Here is a 24,517-nt window from a genome sequence, read left to right as displayed (position 1 = left end):
ACTTTTTCATAGAAATCTGACAAAACCCAAAAGCAAGTAAAGTCTTTTCGTAGCAATGGTTTTAAAGTCTATTCCTTAGACAACCCAAAATGGAAAGGAATCTTACCAATACCAACCAATATCAAATCTCGTTAGTCTCTTGCAATGACACATCCTAGGAAATAGTCACGTGCACACACTGTGACAAGGCACTATGACTCAAAAAGTAAAGGCACAAATGTCAGATCTCATCATCATACCCGTCCTAAACATAATCCCACATACATCAGACTGCTGACTAGAAACAATGTCAGGGCAAGTGCTCAAAGACGCTCATCTGATTTTCATCAAAAGGGGAATTCTCAAACCCAACCTCATATTTTTCAAAGAACCTATACTTGGCAAAACTCACATACTTTTCAGATCCTCATATCAATCATAGACCTCGTAACTTTTCAAAATCTCTAAAAACTCACAAGTTCACAGGTCTAGGACTCAAAGCTGACACTAAACCTATCCCTAGAACCTTGGCTCATGCATTCATAGAAAATTCATCTGTAGTCAAACATGTTTAGATGCCCAAACTAACCGTGTAATTATCAGGATTTGTGGAAGGAGGAACAAGAAGAGGAATGGTTAATCGATAGTACCTGCTCCTTGCACATGACCGGAAGGTTAGAATACCCTCGGGACTTCAGGCTAATCAACAATGGTGGAAATGTCACCTTTCGAAACAACGCAAATGGAATAATTTGAGGTTATGGTGTTCTTACTACGAGAAACTTCTCTATTCAAAAGGTTACTTACGTTGAAAGATTTAATCACAATCTCATCAGTGTAGGCCAACTATGTAAAGCAGGCCACAGAGTTGAATTTGAGAATGAGTACTGCTACATAATGACAAGTGATAGAAGCACCTGTTTAATCAAATCCAATTCCGTAGGAGCCATGTAGCCTCTGGTCGTGTCTTTGGTCATTGGAAAACCGCAGCTATGCTTTCTATCCAAAACAGTATCTGAAGTCAGCTGACTATGGCACCGCAAGCTAGCTCATCTAAATTTCAGATATATCAAGAATCTGGTCACCGGAGAACTCGTCCGAGGTCTCCTAATTCTCAGATTCAGCAATGATACACTCTGTCCTACCTATGAATATGGTAAACAATCCAAAGCAAGTCACCCAATGGTGATTGACTCTTCAATTTATGAACCACTGGAACTCCTGCACATTGATCTTTACAGTCCATCTACCGTAGCCAGTATTCATCACAAAAAATACATATTGTTTATAGTTGATGACCTCACTCGTTTCACTTGGGTCTTCTTCCTGAGACTCAAATCCGAAACTCTGCAGATACTGATCAATTTTATCAAAGAAATTGAACTTCAGATCAAATTATGAGTGCCAGCATCCGCAGTGATAATGGAACCGAACTTACCAATCACATCTTAAACAGGTTCTTGGTTTCAAAGGGTATTAGTCATAAATTCTTAGTTCCCTACACACCGCAACAAAATGGAGTAGTAGAGCGAAGAAACCGAACTCTAGGAGAAGCAGCCAGATCTATGCTTAACTTTGCACATCTTCATCTCTACTTCTGGGCCGAAGCAGTGGACACAACATGCTTTGTTCAAAATCGAAGCATTGTTTGCAAGCATCTCAGTAAAACTCCATATGAGGGCCTTAACAACCACAAACTGAATGTCCGATTCTGCCACATCTTTAGGTGTAGATGTTTTGTGATCAACAACAGAGATCATCTTAACAAGTTCGCACCAAATTCTGATGAAGGCATCTTCCTTGGCTACTCAGCAAACAAAGTAGCTTATAGGGTTCTCATTAGACGCACAAGACTAGTAATCAAAAGCTTCGATGTCAAATTCGATGATTATTACGTTCGCCAGATCACTCCATCAACCGAAATCAAAGTAATCCTAGAAAGTGATATTCTTGCCTCTTCAGGTCCATTAAACATAGTAGAAGTAAACTATGATGATCTCTTTGACCCTGTGGAGACTGTTAAGCTATCCAAAGTTCTTGTGTCCCCGGAACCTCAACAGCAGCATGCCGATGTATCTGGTCCATCTCTATCATATGAAGTATCACTCAATACTTCCACCTTGCCGGTTGAAGGGGAAAACTCCACTCTAGATCAGGTAACAACCATCAAAGTTCCAGTACTTGATGATGTAGCTCCAGTTTCTATCCGCAGAGGATCTCTACGCTCAAATGTTTCTACTAATTCAGATGACGAAAATATAGAAAACAGTGATACAAGAACTGATCCGAGGGTTATCATACTTCCAACAATCCAGGGGGAACCTTCTCAGGTTCAAGAGGAACTCCCGTCTACAATCCAAGGGGAACCTCAATCAAAAGAAAACTCTAATCCCACCTTCCCAAATCAAGACAATTCAGCGGGCTGCTCACAAGGCCAGGGGGAACTGCCGTCCCCAACTGCTGAATCTTCAGATATTGAAGACATCCCATCCACCGCAGCCACTGACCCTCTTCAACCCCGTCTACACATATGGACGAAGGATCACCCACCAGGTCAAATCATCAGAAACCCATCAACAGGCATCCAAACTCGATCCTCACAAGACTTATCTAATCACTGTCACTTTTCTGCATTTATGTCTTCAGTTGAGCCCCGAACCATCAAAGAAGCAGTAATGGAGCCCGACTGGATTACAACAACGCAAGAAGAACTAGAAGAGTTTAAAAGAAACAAGGTGTGGCAACTCGTTTCGAAGCCAAAAGGTCACACTATTGTTGGTACCAGATGGGTGTACAAGAACAAATTGGTTGAATTCGATGCGGCAATCAGAAACAAAGCAAGATTAGTTGCCATGGGGTATAGTCAACTTGAAGGTATTGACTATGATGAAACATACGCCCCTGTAGCATGAATGGAAGCTATCCACATATTCTTAGCATATGCAGGTCATAAGAACATTAAAAGTACATCAAATGGATGTGAAAAGTGCTTTTCTCAACAGTGAATTGAAAGAGGAGGTTTATCTTCAGCAACCTCCTGGCTTCGAAAGTATTGAATTTCCAGACCACTATTATAAGCTTGAGAAAGTGGTCTACGGTCTAAAGCAAGCTCCAAGAGCGTGGTACGATACTCTCTCTGAATTTCTTGTCTCTTCCGGATACAATAGAGGAGTGATTGATCCCACTTTATTTAGAAATGCAAATGGTAATCACCTTATGCTAGTACAAATATATATAGATGATATCATTTTCGGTTCAACGGATCAGGGGATGGTGGATGAATTTGCAAAGCTCATGACAAACAAGTTTCAAATGAGCATGAATAGAGAGATTAATTTCATTCTAGGTCTTCAAGTGAAACAAGTCCCCAAGGGATATTCATCCATCGGGATAAATACACCACTGAACTATTAAAGAAATACTCAATGAACAACTGTTCCTCAGCCAAGGTCCCAATGGCCTTCGGATTTAAGATTTCTGTTGATCCTTCTGGAGAAATAGTGGATCACAAAACTTATAGAGGAATAATTGGCTCGTTAATGTACCTCACCGCAAGCCGACCAAATATTGTCTTTGCAACCGAAGTATGCGCAGGATACCAAGCCGATCCGAAAGTATCTCATATGACCGCAGCCAAGCAGATTCTCAGATACTTAAAGGGAAACAAGTCTCTAGGTCTCTGGTATCCCACAGGAAACGACTTCAGCCTGCAAGTATTCACTGATGCGGATCATGTTGGATGTAGATTGGACAGAAAAATCACTTTCAGTGGATGTCAATTTCATAGTGGAAGACTCGTCAGCTGGTCATCAATAAAACAGAGTTGTGTCTCACTGTCTACCATAGAAGTTGAATATGTGGCAGCAGCTAGCTGTTTCTCACAAGTCTTATGGACGAAAACGCAACTTATGGACTACAGATATAGAATGCTGCAGATACCTATTTACTGTGATTCAGAGAGTGCCATAGCTATTTCTCATAATCCTATTCACCACTCTAAGATGAAGCATATTGAACTACGGTACCACTTCATTAAAGATCACATCCTGAAAGGTAACATTGAACTAATTTTGTTCATACTCATGAAGAGATTGCTGATGTGTTCACAAAGGCACTTGACTCTACAAAACTCAACAATTTCTTACAAATGTTAGGAATGATGAATCCAGACCCGCAATTCATCTTGAATTGATAGGTACCGCAAACCACTCATGGTCACCATTGTGGTCCTAACTAAATATATCCATCTTATATAGTTTCAGTGTATCTTGTGTACTGCAATACATTTTATGTACCGTAATATACTATATATACCGTAACCATATATCATACCTATATTTCAAGGGTCCTTGATTGATTGTTATTTCTGATATTGTTCAAGTGTTCTTCTCAGTTTCTTCTACCATAGTTATCTAAACAGTCATCCACAATGAAGTCTTAATCCGCAATGAAGACTCAAATCGCAATCACACTGATGGAACTTTCAACTACTTCATAAATTCTTGAAACATTGCATGCTATTTAATGACCCTTCATTAAATAAGAAAGACATTCTCAAAATATTCGTTTTATAGCATATGATCGTTCCAATTCTTCTTTTCAACTAAACCTTTTGTTAGACCTATTTTAGGTGTGATGCCAAAATAAAACAGTTTCCAATAAAATAAATCTTTTTAGAAAATCTTTTTCCTTAAACTGTCTTTTCCTCTTACCCGCAAAATGTCAAATCCGTTACAAAGTCCGCCTTTATTCAACGGATTATCGCCCCTCACCACACGTTCTTCAGACATGGGGTATTGGGCCTGGCATTTCCTTAATTGCCATTTTTGAAAATTAAGAAAAAACACTTTTTGTTAAATGTTTTTGTGGCTGATAATGATTTCCTTAATTAAAAAAAAAACTCAAAGGTTTTTATCCTTAACCGCTTTTCCTTAGGGTAAAAACAATAACTATTTGAAATCCGCCACTATAAAAACCCTATTTTTCTCTCCAAGAAAGTTTCACGCTTTCTGATCTCTCAAAGATGAACAACTTCTTCTCTTCCTTCACGCACTTCAAGTTTTCCTGCAAGTTCTTGAAGTTTTTCAAAATGGTGAAGTTAGGACTCTCCAAGAAACACTCAAAAGCATCAGCCTCTGCTCAACCAAATGGTTTCTATTATGCTACATGAAACCAGTCGCCTTCAATTGCATCTAGCAATTTTAGGGCAATTTTCGATGATCATCCTTCGTACAATGACTCAATTCATCTCACGATCAAGTTCATCTCCAATCATCCACTCTTTGGACCATTCGGCGCATTCACTGATGTGGTTCCCATCTCTAGATTGTTAAAATGTGCATTCTCATCCTATCTCCCTCTCGATAATCTAGAAGAAGTTCATCTAAACTTGGTGGATGACTCTTTGGTCATCTTGACCAAAGACAAGTTTCTTACTGCAATCAACCACCTGATGCACCCCTCGACCAAGTTCTTCTCACCAAGTGTCACAGAAATCTCCTCCACACTGTATCAAATGGATACCTGAAGAAGATCAAGGGTATTGGAGAGTTCAAGAAGAACCAGATGCCTGAGGTATGGCAGTTTGTGTGACATTTTGTGATCCGCAATCTATCTGGACGAACCAGAGGCACATACAACATGGGCCTCAAATTACTTGGGATAGTATGGAGCATCTTCACAAGTCATGATGTAAACTACGACCAAATCCTATGGGATGATTTTCTCCAGTACATCCCAAATGAAAATCCAAACGAACTGAATTTTGCAAGGTTTTGGGCACTATGCATTTTAGATCTTCATTCAGACGCCAAGATCAGTATGAGCAACGACGTCAACTTCTTTATCACACACGATCTTAAAAGGTACGCTCCTTCTAAATATATATCTATCTTTGGACCAATCAGACATTTACCCATTCATATCTTTACTACGGTTGGACTTGAGACCCAAATTGTCACAAAACATATTGAGGCTACGGAAGGTAATGACCCATACCTTCCTACCCAGCCTCTTCCAATTCATAAAATATTAGCCTCTACTGTACCCAATCAATGAGAGCAATCCACAACTCTATCTTTTACCACCTTATCTCATTTACGATTAGCTCAAAGGAAAAATATGTTAGCCTCTTCCAAGCAAGGCCCCTGCAACAAGGGAAAAACACATATAATAGGTGAAACTCACAAGAAACAAAAAGCATCCAAGAAAGCCAAAGCAACAAAGGAAGCAGAGCCTTCTAAGAAGTGAAAACTCCAACAGGTTGTCTCATCTGATGATGACTCTGAGTCCAATCAATCTTCAGATGATTCTGATCTCGACTCTGCTCCTATTGCCTTTCTCAAGAAAAGGTAAAACAAACCCTCTGGCCAAATGCATAACCGGATTGATACCGTAGCCTCTCAAAAAGCTCCAGTAGTCCTTGGGGTCCCTGCATACCCATTTGCCACTACCCTATCCTACCACTCGAACACCGCAAGTGTGCTCATTTCATCTTAATGTGGAGACTCACCCCCAACTAGATCCCAAGAGGATCTAATTGGTTCTTCTCGCCCTAAGGTCTCCAGGGCTTCCAGACTTCATTTCTTTCAAGAACCAGAGTTACGCTCCATTCTAGACTTTATAATCCAAACACTCAATAGACCTACCCAACCGCAGGGTGATTCTTCAGCCCATGCCAGAACGTAGCCGAGGACAAAATTGACCATGGGTCAAGGAGACGAAGGAAGCTCCAGAAATCCTACTATGCTTACATCTTTTCCAGGTAGTTTAGGCACAGTGAGCACAAATGTTCAAGGATCTGTGAACCCGAGGGACACCTCAGTGCGCTTTCAAGGATTTGAAGATGACGAATCAAATGGTTCCTAGAGGCATTACAAACCAAGCACGGAATCCGAAGCTTATAAATATGCCGCTTTCCGTAGGGCATTTCAAGAGAGAAAAGACCAACAAACCAAGAAACTTCAATAGAAGCAGCGGGAGATACAAACCGTAGCCAAATACCGGGCCGATGCCATAAAAAATGCCAACACAGTGGCTACAATTCTAAAGGTCCAGAACTAGATGGATGAAATAGCTGAGACCATCCGCTACACTCAAACTGCTCAACATAATGCAGTTCCATCTAAGTCTCCTCCAACGCATGATTCTCAAGAGGATGGTACCGCAATTGAAGTCAGTTCTGCACCAACCGTTGGCTTCGATGACTTCGACATGAATGAAGTCAATCAACCGGAACAGTTAGAATATGTCATGATGTCTTTTGATGAAGAAGAAGAGTTGAGCGGATCTCAGCATTCCACTTCTAAGTCCAAGGAGAAGAAGAAGAAAAGGAAGCAAGCTGTCACCAGAAAAGAATTTATGTCTGTACAAGATAAAGTGGATCAGATTCTTGCTGCTATAAAATCTTCCCAACCGCAATCGGAGGACTTGTCTGGCCTGCAGTCTCTCATCGAACGCATCGAAAGACTAGAAGCCAGAGAGCGTCTTGTTGCAGATTCTTGCTGCTGTAAAATCTTCCCAACCCGCAAGGATGATCATCAACACTTCATCTCCACTGCTGAAAAACTTATCTTTGAAGTATCCTCCATCAAATCTGATCTTCAGACCATCATTTCGGATCAAACTGCTCAGTCCTAGAAAGTTGTTGAAGAAACACACAATGCATATGAATCTGCCATTTTGGGTTCTGCAGACCACCATCAACAACCTCCGCAGATCACTATCCTCCAACTTTCATGGTCCCGAAATCTTAAGCCTCACCAAGGAGATTAACCGATTGCTCTTTAACCCCACAGTCCAAAACAACCAACAACTTGCTGATGCACTAAAGGCTCAATTTGATGAAGTTTGTGGAAAAATTGATGGTCTTAGGCAATGGCTTGAGGAAGTAGCAGTTGTCCTTCCTTAAGAGGGGGAAGTGAAGTAAAACCTCAGATCAAATCTCTCATCATCACCCTCATCCACACCAACACCTAAACTCTCCCATGAAGTCTAAAGAAAAGTTTCCTACTCCTTAACCTTCACCGCAACCATCTCCACAAAAAAAACACAAGTTCCCTCTCCTCATAAAAGTCAAATTCATCAGTCACCACCGCAACAAATGCCAATTCAATAACCTCATCCTTCTCCCGAGGGACCCGAGGCTCCCCCTCATTTCAAAAACTTATCTTCTCACATGTCATCCGAACACTCAGTCAACTCTCTCGCAGCCAAACAGAAGAAAGCTTACTGGAGATCAACTATATTCTCTGAGTTGATCTGGAGGGAAAATGGAGTTGATATCACAATGGATGAATCCCTCATCAACTCATGGGTCAATCCGCACAGGAGATTATTGGGACATCCCCATCTCTCCAAATGCAAAATACTTCACAGTATTTGAATCCTTTGACCGCAGTCTCCCCGATGACAAAAGGTTGCCCTTAAAGTTTGAGAGACTCAACAGATTTCATGCCAAGGAGGGGTCTTCTATTGAGAAAATCTGGTCGAATGATACGCCCACCACAATCAAAAACTACAAGCCTCGAAAATTTATGAAGGTGGAATTCATTCAATATACTCTCACCAGAAGAAACTTAGACTACATCCGAACCCAAGCTGATTTCCTTTGCATGAACTCGGATGAAATCTTCCTGATTGCAAGGGTATTTCAGAACAAGGCTGAAAAACACCTTCCTCCTCTTGAACCAGCTCCGGTCCTGACTGAAGGCTTTCAAGAAAGATCCCTTGGAGCAACCAACTTCCCAGATCTTAGATTCATTTTCAAATGCAAAAATGATGAAACAAAGTATTTCATCCCAATGACTTCCATGAACTGCATCACCTGGAAGCAATTGGAGATCACTCAGACCGCAGTTAACAAATTAAAACACACAACTGCTGAAGTGAAGTTTGAAATCTCAAGGAGAATCACGTCACTTAAGGAAGTCATGAAGTTCTGGTGGATTCTCATCAAGTTCCTCAAGCTCAACACTTGATACAAAAGGTGAAGACGCCACTTAGGGGGAATTTTTGAAACATATAAGTGACCCTCTTAAACTTAAAAGAGATCTGAAGCTGTTTTCAGGAACCTCAATCAATCTCAACACCGCAATCAAGTTCATCAAACCACAGTCATAGTCATCAACTCTTAGTCTTAGTCTTATATCTGTTTTTCTATAAGTACTTTCTTTTATCCAATGTACCCTACATGACAACTCTTAACAGATTAGACTGTATGTATTCTTCGAGACTCTATAAATAGAGTTCTCTATTTCTCAATGAAAAAAAAAACACATCTCTTACGCATCTTGATTCTTATCATTCTTCTAACTTCATTCTTACTTATCAATTAAATATAATCTTAATTGTTTGAAATCTCTCTTCGGATCAAGTCTTTCTAGACTTAATCACTAAGTTTGATCTCACTTATTAACTTGGTCTGATTGCATTCCTTGTTAAGAATCAACTTAAGTGTATACTTGATATAATACTTGTTGTGTTTTATATTTCCGCACCTAACTTTCTAACCTTCTAACTCTAACTTGTTATTATTGTTGAGCTTTAATGATCTTTTGAGTTAAAATTTATTCCACATTATCACTTGTTCTAACGTTTGTTCAAGTGTGACTCAAGTTTTTGTCTCAACAATAGCAATTTCTGCTTTCATGTTCGGCCACCAATATAATTTCTTAAGGTCCAGATACATCTAGTTTGAACATGGATGAACAGAGTATTGAGTCTTGTGTGCTTCATTCATGAAAACGTCTCTAAATCCACCAAGTTTGGTGTCTAGATTCGATTCATGAGATAAAAAATTTCTTCACCCTTGATTTCTAAGTTTTTATCCATTCCTCTTAGGTCTTCACCGATCACGTTTTCTGGTTTCAGGGCCTCCAATTGAGCTTCTTTGATTTGTGTTGATAGGTGGGTATTGATAGCCATGGTTAGAGGTCTTACTCGGCGACCCGAGTACTCTTTACGACTAAGGGCATCTGTTACTACATTGGCTTTACTGGGATGATAATGAATTTCACAATCATAATCGTTGAGTAGTTCTACCCGTCGTTGTTGTCTCATATTTAGCTCCTTTTGATCGAATATGTGCTGAAGACTTTTGTAGTCTATAAAGATGGTGCAATTTGTGCGGTAGAGGTAGTGTCTCCAAGTCTTTAGAGCAAACACTACTGCCCCCAGTTCAAGGTCATGAGTAGTGTAGTCGACCTCGTGAGTTTTTAGTTGTCGTGAGGCATTGGCGATAACTTTTTCTCGCTGTATAAGTACACATCCCAGTCTTTGATTGGATGCATCGCAGTATACAACTAAGTCTTCCGTCCCTTCAGGAAGAGATAGAATAGGCATTGCAAAATGCTTGCTTTATAGTTTTGAATGTAGTGTCTTGTTTCTCTCCCAACTGAAAGTTACACCTTCTGAGTCAGGGTAGTAAGTGGTTTTGTGATCCTTAAAAAGTTCTGTATGAATCTACGGTAATAGCCAGCAAGACCTAAGAATTGGCGGATTTCCATTGGCGTTTTTGGTGTTGACCAGTTCTTGATTGCTTTAATTTTCAAGGGGTCCACATGTATTCCTTCTTCGCTGACACGTGACCTAGGAAATCTACTTTCCAAATCCAAAATTCGCATTTTGAGAACTACGCATAAAGCTTTTCCACTCGCAATGTTTCTAAGACCTGTCGAAGGTGCTGACTATGCTCATTCTCGCTTCGTGAGTAGATGAGTGTGTAGTCTTTGAACACAATCACGAATTTGTCTAGGAAAGGACGACATACCTTGCTCATTAAGTCCATGAACACTGCGTGTGTATTGGTTAGTCCGAAGGGCATCACTACAAATTCGTAGTTACCATAACGTGTTCGGAATGCCATTTTGGGAACATCGCTTTCCTGGACTCGTAATTGGTGATATCCGGATCTCAGGTCGATCTTTGAAAAGTAGTTTGCTCCTTGGAGTAGATCGAACAAGTCGTTTATGTGCGGTAGTGGGTATCGGTTCTTAATGGTGAGCTTGTTTAGTTTGCAATAATCGATGCACATTTGGAACGATCAATCCTTCTTCTTTACGAATAGGACTGGTGCTCCCCAGGGTGAGAATCTCAGTCGAATGAGTCCCTTACTGCTTAGTACATTTAGTTGGCTGGATAGTTCTTACATCTCAGCCGGTGCTAGTCAATACGGAGACTTGGCTACTGGGGTAGCTCCAGGAATAAGAGCGATTCTAAAGTCGATGGGCAACCCGACTCGACTTGTCGAGTCACCTTATGGACTCGGTGAGTCCCTTCAATGGCAACACTCAAATGACCTTCTGAGGTCAGATCTGTTTCTCTAACCTATAGATCTGACCTTAATATACTCAATAATCATGTAAAGGTCCAACCTTTACACTCATGCAACGCATATAAGACTCCTTTTGGTGAAATAGCATCTAAAATGGAAACCTAGGTTCATATCTCTAATGGAATAGCATAACACACGGAGGTTGGGGCTCTCTGAACTTCTCAAGGTCCAGATCCAGAGTTTAACACTGAAAGGTACATCATAAGCATCATATCCAAGCCAATGAGGGCCATAAGGTTCAAGGGTTCTACACCAAAACAGAAGAAGGATCGATTTAATACCTCAAAGATGGAGTTCCTTGCTTGAAACCACAGAATAGCAACCCCCTTGACCTTCTTTTGCTGGAATCTCCTTCTTCTTTTCAAAAACCACACCAACAAGGATCAAAATAGCCCTTCTTCTCACACCACATGCTCAAGCTCACTAGGGTTTCTCTCTCTGGACTGGTAGCCGCAAATGAAGGCCATAAGGTCCCTTAAATAAGGCACAAGCCCGAGGATTTAGGGTTTCAACCCATAGTATGGACTTGTCGAGTCCACCCATCGACTCATCGCGTCCGTTCATTAATCCAGTCAGCAAATCACGATCCAACTCGACGAGTCTTGGCGTCGACTTGTCGAGTCCCTCCTCACAACTCAAAATAAACAATTTAAATATGGTACCTGGAAATCCGGATGTTATAATTCTCCCCAACTAGAATCAGACTTCGCCCTTGAAGTCTCATTCTGCAAACAACTCGGGGTGCTACTCCCGCATCTCCGCTTCTGGCTCCCAAGTCAACTCGGACCCTCTCCGATGTTGCCATTGGACCTTAACCATGGGCACCTCCTTGTTTCTCAGAACCTTGATCTTCCGATCCAAGATGGGTATTGGCATCACAACATAATTCAAGCTCGCGTCCACCTGAATATCCTCTAGTGGTACTACCGCCGACTCGTCGGCTATACACTTCCTTAACTGAGACACGTGGAAGGTACATTGAATCTGGCTCAACTCTATAGGTAGCTCTAAACGATACGCTACCCTACCCACCCTCACGGTCACCCTGAAAGGACCAATGTACCGGGGCCCTAGCTTGATCCTCTTCCTAAATCGGATCACTCCTTTCCAAGGAGATACTTTCAGGAGTACGAAGTCTCTAACCTGAAACTAAAGCTCGGATTGTCGCCTATCCGCATAACTCTTCCGGCGACTCTGAGCTGTCAGCAATCTCTGCCTGACCTGATGTATCTGCTCAATCGTCTAAAGCACTATCTTGGTGCTTCCTATTACTCGTTGCCCTACCTCTCCCTAGTAGATGGGAGTCCGACACCTCTACCCATATAAAAACTCGAAGGGATGCATACCAATACTCGAATGGTGGTTGTTGTTATAGGAAAACTCAGCCAATGGTAGGTACGTGTCTCAACTTCCTCCGAAGTCCAACACACATGCTCAAAGCAAGTCCTCGAGCATCTAAATCGTCCACATTACCACCTCCCTCACATATATCTCCGCTAGCCTCTCCGCAGAAGAGCACTCACTCATAGCAAGGAAATGAGTGCTTTTTATTAGCCGATCAATGATCACCCAAATTGCATTGACACCCCTCACGGTCCTCGGCAATTTGGTGATGAAATCCATAGAAATTTATTCCCACTTCCACTAGGGAACCTCAAGTGGCTGCAACATGCCATGCGGACGCTGGCCCTCGCCGTTAACCCTACGACAGGTCAAGCACCTCTCAACAAACCATGCAACATCCCTCTTCATACAGGGCCACCAATAATCTCCTTTCAGGTCCATATACATCTTAGTGGCCCCGGGATGGATTGAGAACCTCGATCTATGTGCCTCCTCGATCAGGATGGCACATGCCCCGCCTGTAAACGGCACCCAAATCCGACTCTGAAAGATCATAAGCCCTCGGCTATCGGTAACAAAATTCGATACCTGCCCAATCACCTGCTCTCTCTTGCGGTTCTCCGGTCTCACAGGCTCTACCTGAGGCTCTCGAATAGTATCCAAGACCAGAGTCATCACCGTCATCCTCACACAAATATCTCGTATCGAGTCTCTGCCCTATGGCTTAGGGCATCGGCTAAAATGTTAGCCTTGCCTGGGTGGTACAGGATCTCGCAGTCATAATCCTTTATCATATCCAACCATCTCCTCTGGCGCATATGTAGGTTGGGATGATCCATCAAGTACTTCAAATTCTTGTTGTCCGTGTATATGATACACCGAACCCCATACAAATAATGACTCCATATCTTGAGGACGAACACCACGGCCCCAATCTCCAAATTATGGGTGGGATACCTCACCTCATGAGGCTTCTGCTGCCTCGATGCGTATGCTATCACGTGCCCTCTCTGCAAAAGCATCGCACCCAACCCCGATGTTAATGTGTCACAATATACCACACAATCCTCCATCCCTTCTGGGAGGGCTAATACCGGGGCTTCGCATAATCTATGGCGAAGTGTCTCAAAGGAGGCATGTTGCTCTAGACCCCAACTAAAAGTCACTCCCTTCCGAGTCAACTTGATGAGAGGAACGCCAATCTTGGAGGAATCCCTGATAAATCTCCGTTAGTATCCGGCCAATCCTAGAAAACTCCTGATCTCGGTGGGGGAGTTCGTCACCTCCCATCTCATAACCGCCTTAATCTTGGCCAGATCGACCAATATCCCATTCTAGTTAACGAGGTGTCCTAAGAACTGAACATCTCGTAACCAGAAATCACACTTGGAGAATTTGGCAAAAAGCCTCTCCGACCTCAATACTTCGAGAATCTCTCTGAGATGCTCCTCATGCTGCTATCTAGATCTCGAATATACCAGAATATTGTCGATGAACACGATCACCGACTGATCTAACATCGGCCTGTACACCCTGTTCATGAGATCCATGAACGTTGCCGGTGCATTGGTGAGCCCAAAAGGAATCACCACGAACTCGTAATGCCCATAACAAGTCCTGAATGCCGTCTTCTGGGTATCTTCATTTCGCACTCTCACTTGATGATATCCATACCTCAAATCTATCTTGGAGAATCAAGACGCTCACAACAACTGATCGAACAGATCAACGATCCTCGGTAATGGATAACGGCTCTTGACTGTTAACTTGTTCAACTCCCGGTAATCAATACACATCCGGTGTGCACCATCCTTTTTCTTGATAAAAAGGATCGGCACTCCCCACGGCGAGCTACTCGGTCTAATAAACCCCTTTCCCAGCAGCTCCTGAAGCTGCGAGGATAACTCCTGCATCTCTGGCGGCGCAAGGCGATAAGGCGCCTTGGCGATAGGCGCTGCCCCCGGAACCAAATCGATGTGGAACTCCACCTGCTCTCGGGAGGCTCACCCGGCAACTCCTCGGGAAAAACATTCGGGAACTCACGCACCATCAGAACATCATCAATCAAACTCGGCCTCTCCGCGGCCACTCGTGTGTCCATCACATAAGCTACAAACCCACTGCATCCCTGTTGTAAACTCCGTCTCGCTCTAGTAGCCGAACAAAATGCTGACCCACATCGGGTACCCTCGCCATATACCCTCAGCACTCCCCCACTAGCGTTTCATATCATCACTATCTGCCGCTCGCAGTCTGTAACCGCCCCAAATCGGCTCAACTAATCCATGCCCACTATAACGTATATGTCCCTCATCGCCATCGGGACTGGTACTCCATGTCGTGTTACCACCTCCCTCACATATATCTCCGCTAGCCTCTCCGCAGAAGAGCTCTCACTGATAGCAAGAAAATGAGCGCTTTTTGTTAGCCGATCAACGATCACCCAAATTGCATTGACACCCCTCGCGGTCCTCGGCAATTTGATGATGAAATCCATAGAAATCTATGCCCACTTCCACTGGGGAACCTCAAGTGGCTGTAACTTGCCATGCAGACGCTACTGCTCGGCCTTAACCCTACGATAGGTCAAGCACCTCTCAACAAACCATTCAACATCCCTCTTCATACAGTGCCACCAATAATCTCCTTTCAGGTCCAAATACATCTTAGTGGCCCCGGGATGGATCGATAACCTTGATCTATGTGCTTCCTCTATCAGGATGGCACGTGCCCAACCCGTAAACGGCACCCAAATCTGACCCTGAAAAGTCATAAGCCCTCGGCTATCGGTAACAAACTCTGATACCTGCCCAATCACCCGCTATCTCTTGCGGTTCTCTGGTCTCACGACCTCAACCTAGGGCTCTCGAATGGTATCGAACACCGGAGTCATCACCGTCATCCTCATACAAATATCTTGTATCGAGGCATTCTCCGCCCTATGGCTCAGGGCAACGGCTACAACGTTAGCTTTTCCCGGGTGGTACATGATCTCGCAATCATAATCCTTTACCACATCCAACCATCTCCTCTGGCGCATATTTATGTAGGGATGATCCATCAAGTACTTCAAACTCTTGTTGTCTGTATATATGATACATCGAACCCGATACAAATAATGACACCATATCTTGAGGACGAACACCACGGCCCCCAACTCCATATTATGGGTGGGATGCCTCACCTCATGAAGCTTCAGCTGCCTCAATGCGTATGCTATCACGTGCCCTCTCTGCATAAGCACCGCACCCAACCCCGATGCTGATGTGTCACAATATACCACAAAATCCTCCATCCCTTCCAGAATCTGGAAGTGAAACGTACATCTTGATCTGACACAATCGAGATCGGTACTCCATGCCGCGTTACCACCTCCCTCACATATATCTCCGCTATCCTCTCCGCAGAAGAGCTCTCTCTGACAGCAAGGAAATGAGCGATTTTCGTTAGCCGATCAACGATCACCCAAATTGCATTGACACCCTTCGTGGTCCTCGGCAATTTGGTGATGAAATCCATACAAATCTATTCCCACTTTCATTGGGGAACCTCAAGTGGCTGCAACTTGCCATGCGGACACTGGTGCTCGACCTTAACCCTACGACATATCAAACACCTCTCAACAAATCATGCAACATCCCTCTTCATACAGGGCCACCAATAATCTCCTTTTAGGTCCATATACATCTCAGTGGCCCCGGGATGGATCGAGAACCTCGATCTATGTGCATCCTCGATCAGGATGGCACGTGCCCCGCCCGTAAACGGCACCCAAATCCGACCCTGAAAGGTCATAAGCCCTAGACTGTCGGTAACAAAATCTGATACTTTCCCAATCACCCGCTCTCTCTTCCGGTTCTCCGGTCTCACGGCCTCTACCTGGGGATCTCGAATGGTATCCAAGACCGGAGTCATCACCGTCATCCTCAAACAAATATCTCGTATTCAGGCGCTCTCCGCCCTATGGCTTAGGGCATCGACTACAACGTTAGCCTTGCACGGGTGGTATAGGATCTCGCAGTCATAATTCTTTACCACATCCAAGCATCTCCTTTGGCGCATATTTAGGTATGGATGATCCATCAAGTACTTTGAACTCTTGTTGTCCGTGTATATGATACACCGAACCCCATACAAATAATGACACCATATCTTGAGGACGAACACCACGGCCCCCAGCTCCATATCATGGGTGGGATACCTCACCTCATGAGGCTCCAGCTGCATCGATGCGTATGCTATCATGTGCCCTCTCTGCATAAGCACCGCACGTAACCCTGATGTTGATGTGTCACAATATACCACAAAATCCTCCATCCCTTCTGGAATCTGGAAGTGAAACGTACATCTCGATCTGACACTATCGAGATCGGTACACCATGCCACGTTACCACCTCCCTCACATATATCTGATGTGTTTTAGGTAAAACAAATAAACTAGAAAAACAATTCCTAAGTTCACATGCAACCTACTGTGGATCTATGTTTTATCTATTGAACACACAACTTTGAATTGCATAACAAGAACCCTAGAGGAGAGAGGCTATAATCGAAATTTCCAACCTAGGGTTTAGTAATTACATACCTTTCAATTGTTATAGTAAACAATTGATAATTCCCTTGATCTTGATCTTGATCTCCTTGGAAGCTTAGCACCACAAGTGTAATGCCTCTAATGGAATCACACCCAAACTAGCAAGAAGGAAAGTAGAGGAGAGAGGGGAGAGGGAGTATGCAAAATTTCGGCCCTTAGGGTTTCTTCAAAAGAAAGAGTGACTAAAACATGAACCAGGAGGCTCCTTATATAGCTGAGGGATCTAGGGTTTAGGGGAAACTCTAGTTATCCTTTGCTTAGGGCCTAAGCAAACCCAAGGGCCTTATCCAAGCCCCTATGGACGAAATTATTAGGGTTTCCCCTAAAGATTTCGTCCACCCTTATCCAAGGGGGTTCTAGAGCCTTCCACTCAACTATTAGATAATTGCAAACTAGTCCCTGTACCTTATAATTAATTCTTTTAACCCCAAAATTAATTCTAATTAATTTCTGGCTAACAATTAATTAAACAAAATGATTTCATATTAATATATTAATCTTTTAACATATTAATAAATTCATTTATATTAATTTATTATCTTATAATAAATTAATATCTCTCCTTTCATAATTTCCTTGTCCGGTTGCTAGGTTTGAGGGCAACCCAAAAGGACTGTGCTGCTATCAATTCAAGTACATACCAATTATAGTTATGGGCTTAGACACGAAATCCAACAGTCTCCCACTTGGATAAGTTTGTAACTATAATTGCTAGTATGCCTTCTAAATTTGACCAACAAATTGTAGCTTCCAAAAAGCTGCTGCCGAACTCTGACCCAGTCAGTTACATGTCCTAAGATAAGTGATCATATAATCCTTCGTTCTGCTAGATATCCCTAGACAAAAGACATGGAATGCAATCAACCTCTTTGTCCAGAATCTATGTTTCCCGATTCCTGATTTGTGATGATGTAGGACTTCTAATTGAACACATCAATTTAGTCCTGGCTGGGCCCAGCACACAAGTCAACACCAAACCATCGAGGGGCCCACAGATATCGCTTTTCCCGTTAGGGCAAAAGGAACGAATAAACATTGACTCATATGCTTGTATCTTTTACTCATCAAACCATACATGATAATATGTTTTATAACACCAAGTTACTGATGCGTTTTCGTATCACCAATGCATAGCCGACTTGCAAATCACAACTCATATATCTCTGTTTCAAGATTATAAGATATTATCGTCTCAGTATTACTTGTGATGAATTCCATGAAGTAATACTCTGAGCAAGGGTTTATCCAATACTCAAATCTCAATTTCTGAGTACTCATGAACGTTGCAGCAAATACATTGCCATGTCTATCCTTAGACAATCTACAATCTAGTTCATGACAGTCTTGATTCACTACTTACTTCCAAAAGTACGAGTGCCGTGGAGTTTGAATAATCTTATTATTTGGGAAGTAAAACATGAAAAAATGAAACACAATAATAAACAATTGACAAAAGGTAGAACCCAAACTTATAAATAATACTTTATTATTTAATCACCAAAAGTCAATTACATTTACTTTGTTACAAGGTTCAGAAAATTTATCTAACTACTAAAACTAATATCATCTTTCAGTCCTATGCTCCAAGCATGCTGAATATGCTTAGCCCTACTTAGACCCTTTGTGAGGGGATCTGCTGGGTTATCTTCAGATGACACCCTCTTCACTGTAAGATGGCCTTCTTCTACTCTATGTCTGATGAAATGGTACTTTCTGTCGATATGTCTAGTTTTACCATGATCTCTCGGTTCCTTTGTCAAGGCAACCGCTCCTTCATTATCGCATAACAGTTCCATAGGCTCTTGGATGGTTGGAACAACTCCGAGATCCCCGATGAAGTTCCTCAACCAAGATGCTTCTTCCGATGCTTCACTTGCTGCTATGTACTCTGATTCACAAGTAGAATCAGCCACCGTATCTTGCTTGGAACTCTTCCAAGTAACAGGTCATCCATTTAATAAGAATACCCAGCCTGACTGAGAACGGAAGTTATCTCTATCCGTCTGAAAGCTGGCATCACTGTAACCATCTACTCTCAAAGTATCATTGCCACCAAGTACAAGGACCCAGTCCTTTGTTCTTCGCAAATACTTGAGTATATTCTTCATGGCTATCCAATGAGCTCTACCTGGGTTTCCCTGATAGCGACTGACCATGCTCAAAGCAAATGCCACATCAGGGCGAGTACATGTCATAGCGTACATGATCGATCCGACAGCAGAAGCATAAGGTACACGACTCATGTCATCTATTTCCTCATCTGTACTCGGGCATTGAGTCTTACTCAATTTGGTATTGCTCTAGATAGGTAGCTCTCCCTTCTTGGAATTTTCCATACTAAACCTCTTTAGTACCTTATCCAAGTATGTGCTCTGACTAAGTCCAATTAGTCTCTTCTTTCTATCTCTCAATATTCTAATCCCAAGAATATAGGCGGCTTCTCCTAGGTCTTTCATGGCAAAACACTTTCCAAGAACTTCATTCACGGTTGGAACATCGTTGCCAATGAGTAATATGTCATTGACATATAACACCAGAAAAGTTACTATACTCCCACTAGCCTTGATATACACACAAAACTCATCTTCACTTCTAGAGAAACCAAACTCTTTGACTTTCTCATGGAAGCAAAGATTCCAGCTGCGAGATGCTTGTTTCAATCCATAAATGGATTTCTCAAGCTTGCATACTCTATTGGGAAACTTTGCATCAACAAAACCCTCTGGCTGACTCATGTAAACATCCTCAGCCAACTTCCCGTTAAGGATGGCAGTCTTGACATCCATCTGCCAGATTTCATAGTCATGAAAGGCAGCTATGGCGAGCAATATCCAAATAGATTTAATCTTAGCCACCGGCGAAAAAGTCTCATCATAGTCAACCCCTGGGGTTTGAGTGAAACCTTTTGCAACTAGTCGAGCCTTGAACGTATGCACATTCCCATCCATGTCTGTCTTCTTCTTGAAGATCCATTTGCACCCAACTGTCTTCCGACCTGGTGCACTATCAACCAAATTCCAAACTTGGTTGTCATACATGGACTTAATCTCGCTGTCCATTGCCTCTTTCCACTTAGAAGCCTCTGGGCCTACCATTGCTTCCTTATAAGTAACTGGTTCATCTAAGTTTACCAGTGTTCTGTCACTTATGAATGTGTCACCATCTGAAGTAATATGAAAACCATACAACTCAGGTGGCACACTCACCCTAGTGGATCTTCGAAGAGGTAATGATTTATCAACCGGTTCAACAGGAACTGTTTCCTCTGGTTGAGTGCTAGTGTCATATAAGGTTCCTTCATTGGTTGACTCTTGAATCTCTTTAAGGTCAATGGTACTCCCACTGTCCTCTTTGAATATGAGCTCTCTTTCCAGAAAGACTCCTCTTCGAGCTACAAACACCACGTTTTCACTAGGTCTGTAGAACAACTATCCAAAAGACTGTTTTGGGTAACCAATGAAAACACATTTCTCACTTCTAGCTGCTAGCTTGTCATGAGTCTCTCGTCTTACAAAAGCTTCACAACCCCAGACTTTAATATGTGCTAACGAGGGAGCTTTCCCTGTCCACATTCCGTGAGGTGTTTTGGCAACCTTCTTTGTAGGGACAAGATTGAGGATGTGGGCGGCTGTCTCTAAGGCATACCCCCAGAAGTGAATAGGAAGCGAGGCACGACTCATCATAGAACGAACCATGTCTAACAAGGTTCGATTACGCCTCTCAGCTACACCATTTAACTGTGGTGTCCTAGGAGGAGTCAATTGTGAGACTATCCCACATTCTTTCAGATAGTTGTTGAACTCGGTACTAAGATACTCCCAACCTCTATCGGATCTAAGTATCTTGATCTTTCTGCCCAATTGATTTTCGACTTCATGCTTAAACTCTTTGAACTTTTCAAAGGTTTCTGACTTATGTTTGATCAAGTAGATGTAACCATATCTGCTATAATCGTCATTGAAAGTCACATAGAATCGATTAGCATCCCTTGTGGTTGATCTGAAGGGCCCACACACATCTGTGTGTATGAGATCCAACAGACCTTCACCTCTTTCACAAGACCCTATGAATGGTGATTTTGTCATCTTTCCCAAAAGACAAGATTCACACATATCATCTGATTTTAGGTCAAATGATTCCAACACTCCATCCTTTTGGAGTTGGGCTATGCGTTTCTTGTTAATGTGTCCAAGACGACAATGCCACAAGCATGCCTTGTCTACACTATTAGACAAGTCAATATTAAGTACACTATTTCCTAAGCTATCAACACAAGTCACTGTTTCATACACACCATCACAAGGTAAAGCTTCAAACACAAAAACACCATTTTTATAAACAGAAATTGAACCATTCAAATCATTAAAAGAATATTTAAAACCTTGTCTGAACAATGCATAAAATGAAATAATGTTTCTCGTCATTTCAGACGAATAGCAACAATTTATTAAATCTAATCTAACATCATTACTGAGCAAAAGTTGATAAACTCCGATCTTGGTAACTGGTGAAGACTTTCTGTTCCCTATGATCAAGTTTATTCTCCCATGCTCTATCTCCTCACTTTCCCTTAGCCCCTGCAAATCAGAACAGATATGAAAACCACATCCTGTATCAAGGACCCATGAACGAGAAGATAATGAGTTATTAGCAGAAATAGTGTAAATACCTGCCGAGGATGGCTTCACTTTGCCATCCTTGATATCTTGCAGATATTGTGGGCAAGATCTCTTCCAATGCCCCTTTTGATTGCAGTAAAAGCAAATGGCCTCTTTTGGATCAGAAACATGGGGAGTGGAACCATTGGGCTTAGCCTTCGGGCCATTACTAGATGACACAACTTGAACCTTGCTCTTCCAGTTTTGCTTGGGAGGACCTTTCCTCTTCTTCCCCTTTCCCTGTCCAATGTCCAAGACAGGGGCACTTGCAGGTGTGGAGGGTATACTTTTACCCTTCATCCCTGCCTCAGCTGTCTGCAACAAGTTGTGCAATTGGGCCAAAGTCTGCTCCGTGTTGTTCAAATGGTAAGTTAAGATAAACTGACCATAACAATCAGGCAACGAGTTCAAGACCATGTCAATGGCCAATTCCTCATCGAAGTGAATGTTGAGCTTGACCAAACGCTTTATGTAGCGTTGCATTCTTTGCACATGAGACACAACTGATTCCCCTTCTTTCATCTTGCAAGCCATGAGTGACATGACTACCTCAAACTTTTCTTGACGAGCTCGCTTATGGTACTTTTCCATAAGGTCCTTCTTCATCTCAAAAGGCCAGTATTCCTCATAGTACCTCTGCAATTCTGGGGACATGGTTGCAACCATGATGCATGCCACTTTGGTAGCATCATCATAGTGTTTCTTGTAGGCAACATACTCTTTGGGAGTGGCTTTTGACTCATCAAGTTCTTTGAGCTCCTTTTCAAGGACATACTCTTTGTCCTCGAATCTAAGCGCCATCTTGATGTTACGCATCCAATCGTTATAGTTGGAGCCATCCATAACGACTTTGGAGCAGATGTTTAGTAGAGAGAAGTTGTGGCTGGAGGATGATGAAGCAGAAGTGTTTCCAGGAGTAGACATCTGAAAAGAAAGATAGTTTTAGTTAGATTACAAGACTCCTCAATATAATAACCCAAAGATATCATATCAAGGTTAGGACCCAACTATGACGATTTACAACTTAGAAATGGGATGCCGAGATCCAAGTTCAAATCTCATAAAGGTAGTTGAATGACGATTCACCAATTCCACCATTAGACAAAATAAACGAAGTGAAATTCCTAATTCTTTTGAGATACATTAAAACTATTTAATGGCATGTTTTAATCTCGGATTATGCTCTACTATTTGTGACTGGGATACCGAGGATCACAAACTAGATGTGAATAACCATGCAAATGTGCTTGGTAACCTTATTGTCTTTATCATTAACTATTGATGTGCCGGTAAACCACACACGCTCCATCAAAATGATAATTATAAGATACCCATTACTACTCTTTATTAGTGCCTTTTAGTGTGCCGGTTAACCACACACGCTCCACTAACGACCAATAAAGCATAATGTGCAATTTCATGGATTAGCATACTTTTCACATTTTTCCTAAAGTAACTAGAGTTGGGATTTTGAAAAATAGTGTTCTAATACTTTCTTTAATAGCATTATACTTTTAATGGAATTAGTTGTCCTATCAAATCCGTTCTGCTAACGACCCTCCACTAATCAAGGAAGCGGTGGGTGAGAGTGGACACCCATTCAACTACCATTTTATAGGCAGTTTCCTTATACCCCCCCTTATAGACTAGCTTCGTGAATGAGGCATACTAGCGATTTGACTGACCATATTCTTATACATATATAATATTTAACTTTTAATTATAATATATATATATATATATATATATATATATATATATATATATATATATATATATAAGGTGTGTTTTAAAACATTTTAAAACTCCAAGGGTTTATATAAATTTTTTTCGAAATTTAAACTATTAAATTTTAAATTTAAATAAACCAATTAATTAGATTTAATATTTATCTATTAATTAACTTTTAACTAATTTATTAAATCTTGTAAGGATTATCTAATTAAATTAAACAATTAATTTAATCCTAATCCATATGCCTTCTAGATTTCGAAAATATGGGGATAGGATAATTTCCTTATTTTTCTCAATTATCTAATAAGGCAACTATTATCCAAAACAAAGAAACCCTAATATTTATAGCATATTTCAAAATTTCCAAGGGAGGAGGCTAGGGTTTTCAAAACCCTAACCCTAATTTCGATTAGGGTTCTTTGGAGGCCAGGGTTTTCAAAAACATTTTGATCCACAACCCTAAAAATCGAAAAAATGGCCTTTAGGGTTTAATAGCTATAAATCCTAATTTGCAATTCAACAATTATAACAATTCAATTTAAAACAAACAAAGGCTCTGATACCACTGATGTGTTTTAGGTAAAACAAATAAACTAGAAAAACAATTCCTAAGTTCACATGCAACCTACTGTGGATCTATGTTTTATCTATTGAACACACAACTTTGAATTGCATAACAAGAACCCTAGAGGAGAGAGGCTATAATCGAAATTTACAACCTAGGGTTTAGTAATTACATACCTTTCAATTGTTATATAATTCCCTTGATCTTGATCTTGATCTCCTTGGAAGCTTAGCACCACAAGTGTGATGCCTCTAATGGAATCACACCCAAACTAGCAAGAAGGAAAGTAGAGGAGAGAGGGGAGAGGGAGT

The 24,517-nt window shown here is 41.7% G+C and overlaps 1 protein-coding gene across 1 annotated transcript; it reads left to right on the top strand.

The window, feature by feature from the left end:
* Positions 1–1,376: 1,376 nt before the first annotated feature.
* Positions 1,377–2,891, top strand: LOC145049632 (uncharacterized). Its single transcript, XM_078998016.1, has 2 exons — positions 1,377–1,435; positions 1,706–2,891. Exons 1-2 carry the CDS (start codon positions 1,377–1,379, stop codon positions 2,889–2,891), a joined length of 1,245 nt encoding a protein of 414 aa, XP_078854142.1.
* The last annotated feature ends 21,626 nt before the right edge of the window (positions 2,892–24,517 follow it).

Source organism: Lactuca serriola, chromosome 5 (assembly GCF_051521515.1).
Source record: "Lactuca serriola cultivar US96UC23 chromosome 5, Lser_US96UC23_V15, whole genome shotgun sequence".
Lineage (NCBI taxonomy): Eukaryota > Viridiplantae > Streptophyta > Magnoliopsida > Asterales > Asteraceae > Lactuca > Lactuca serriola.
This window is presented reverse-complemented; position numbering and strand designations above follow the sequence as displayed.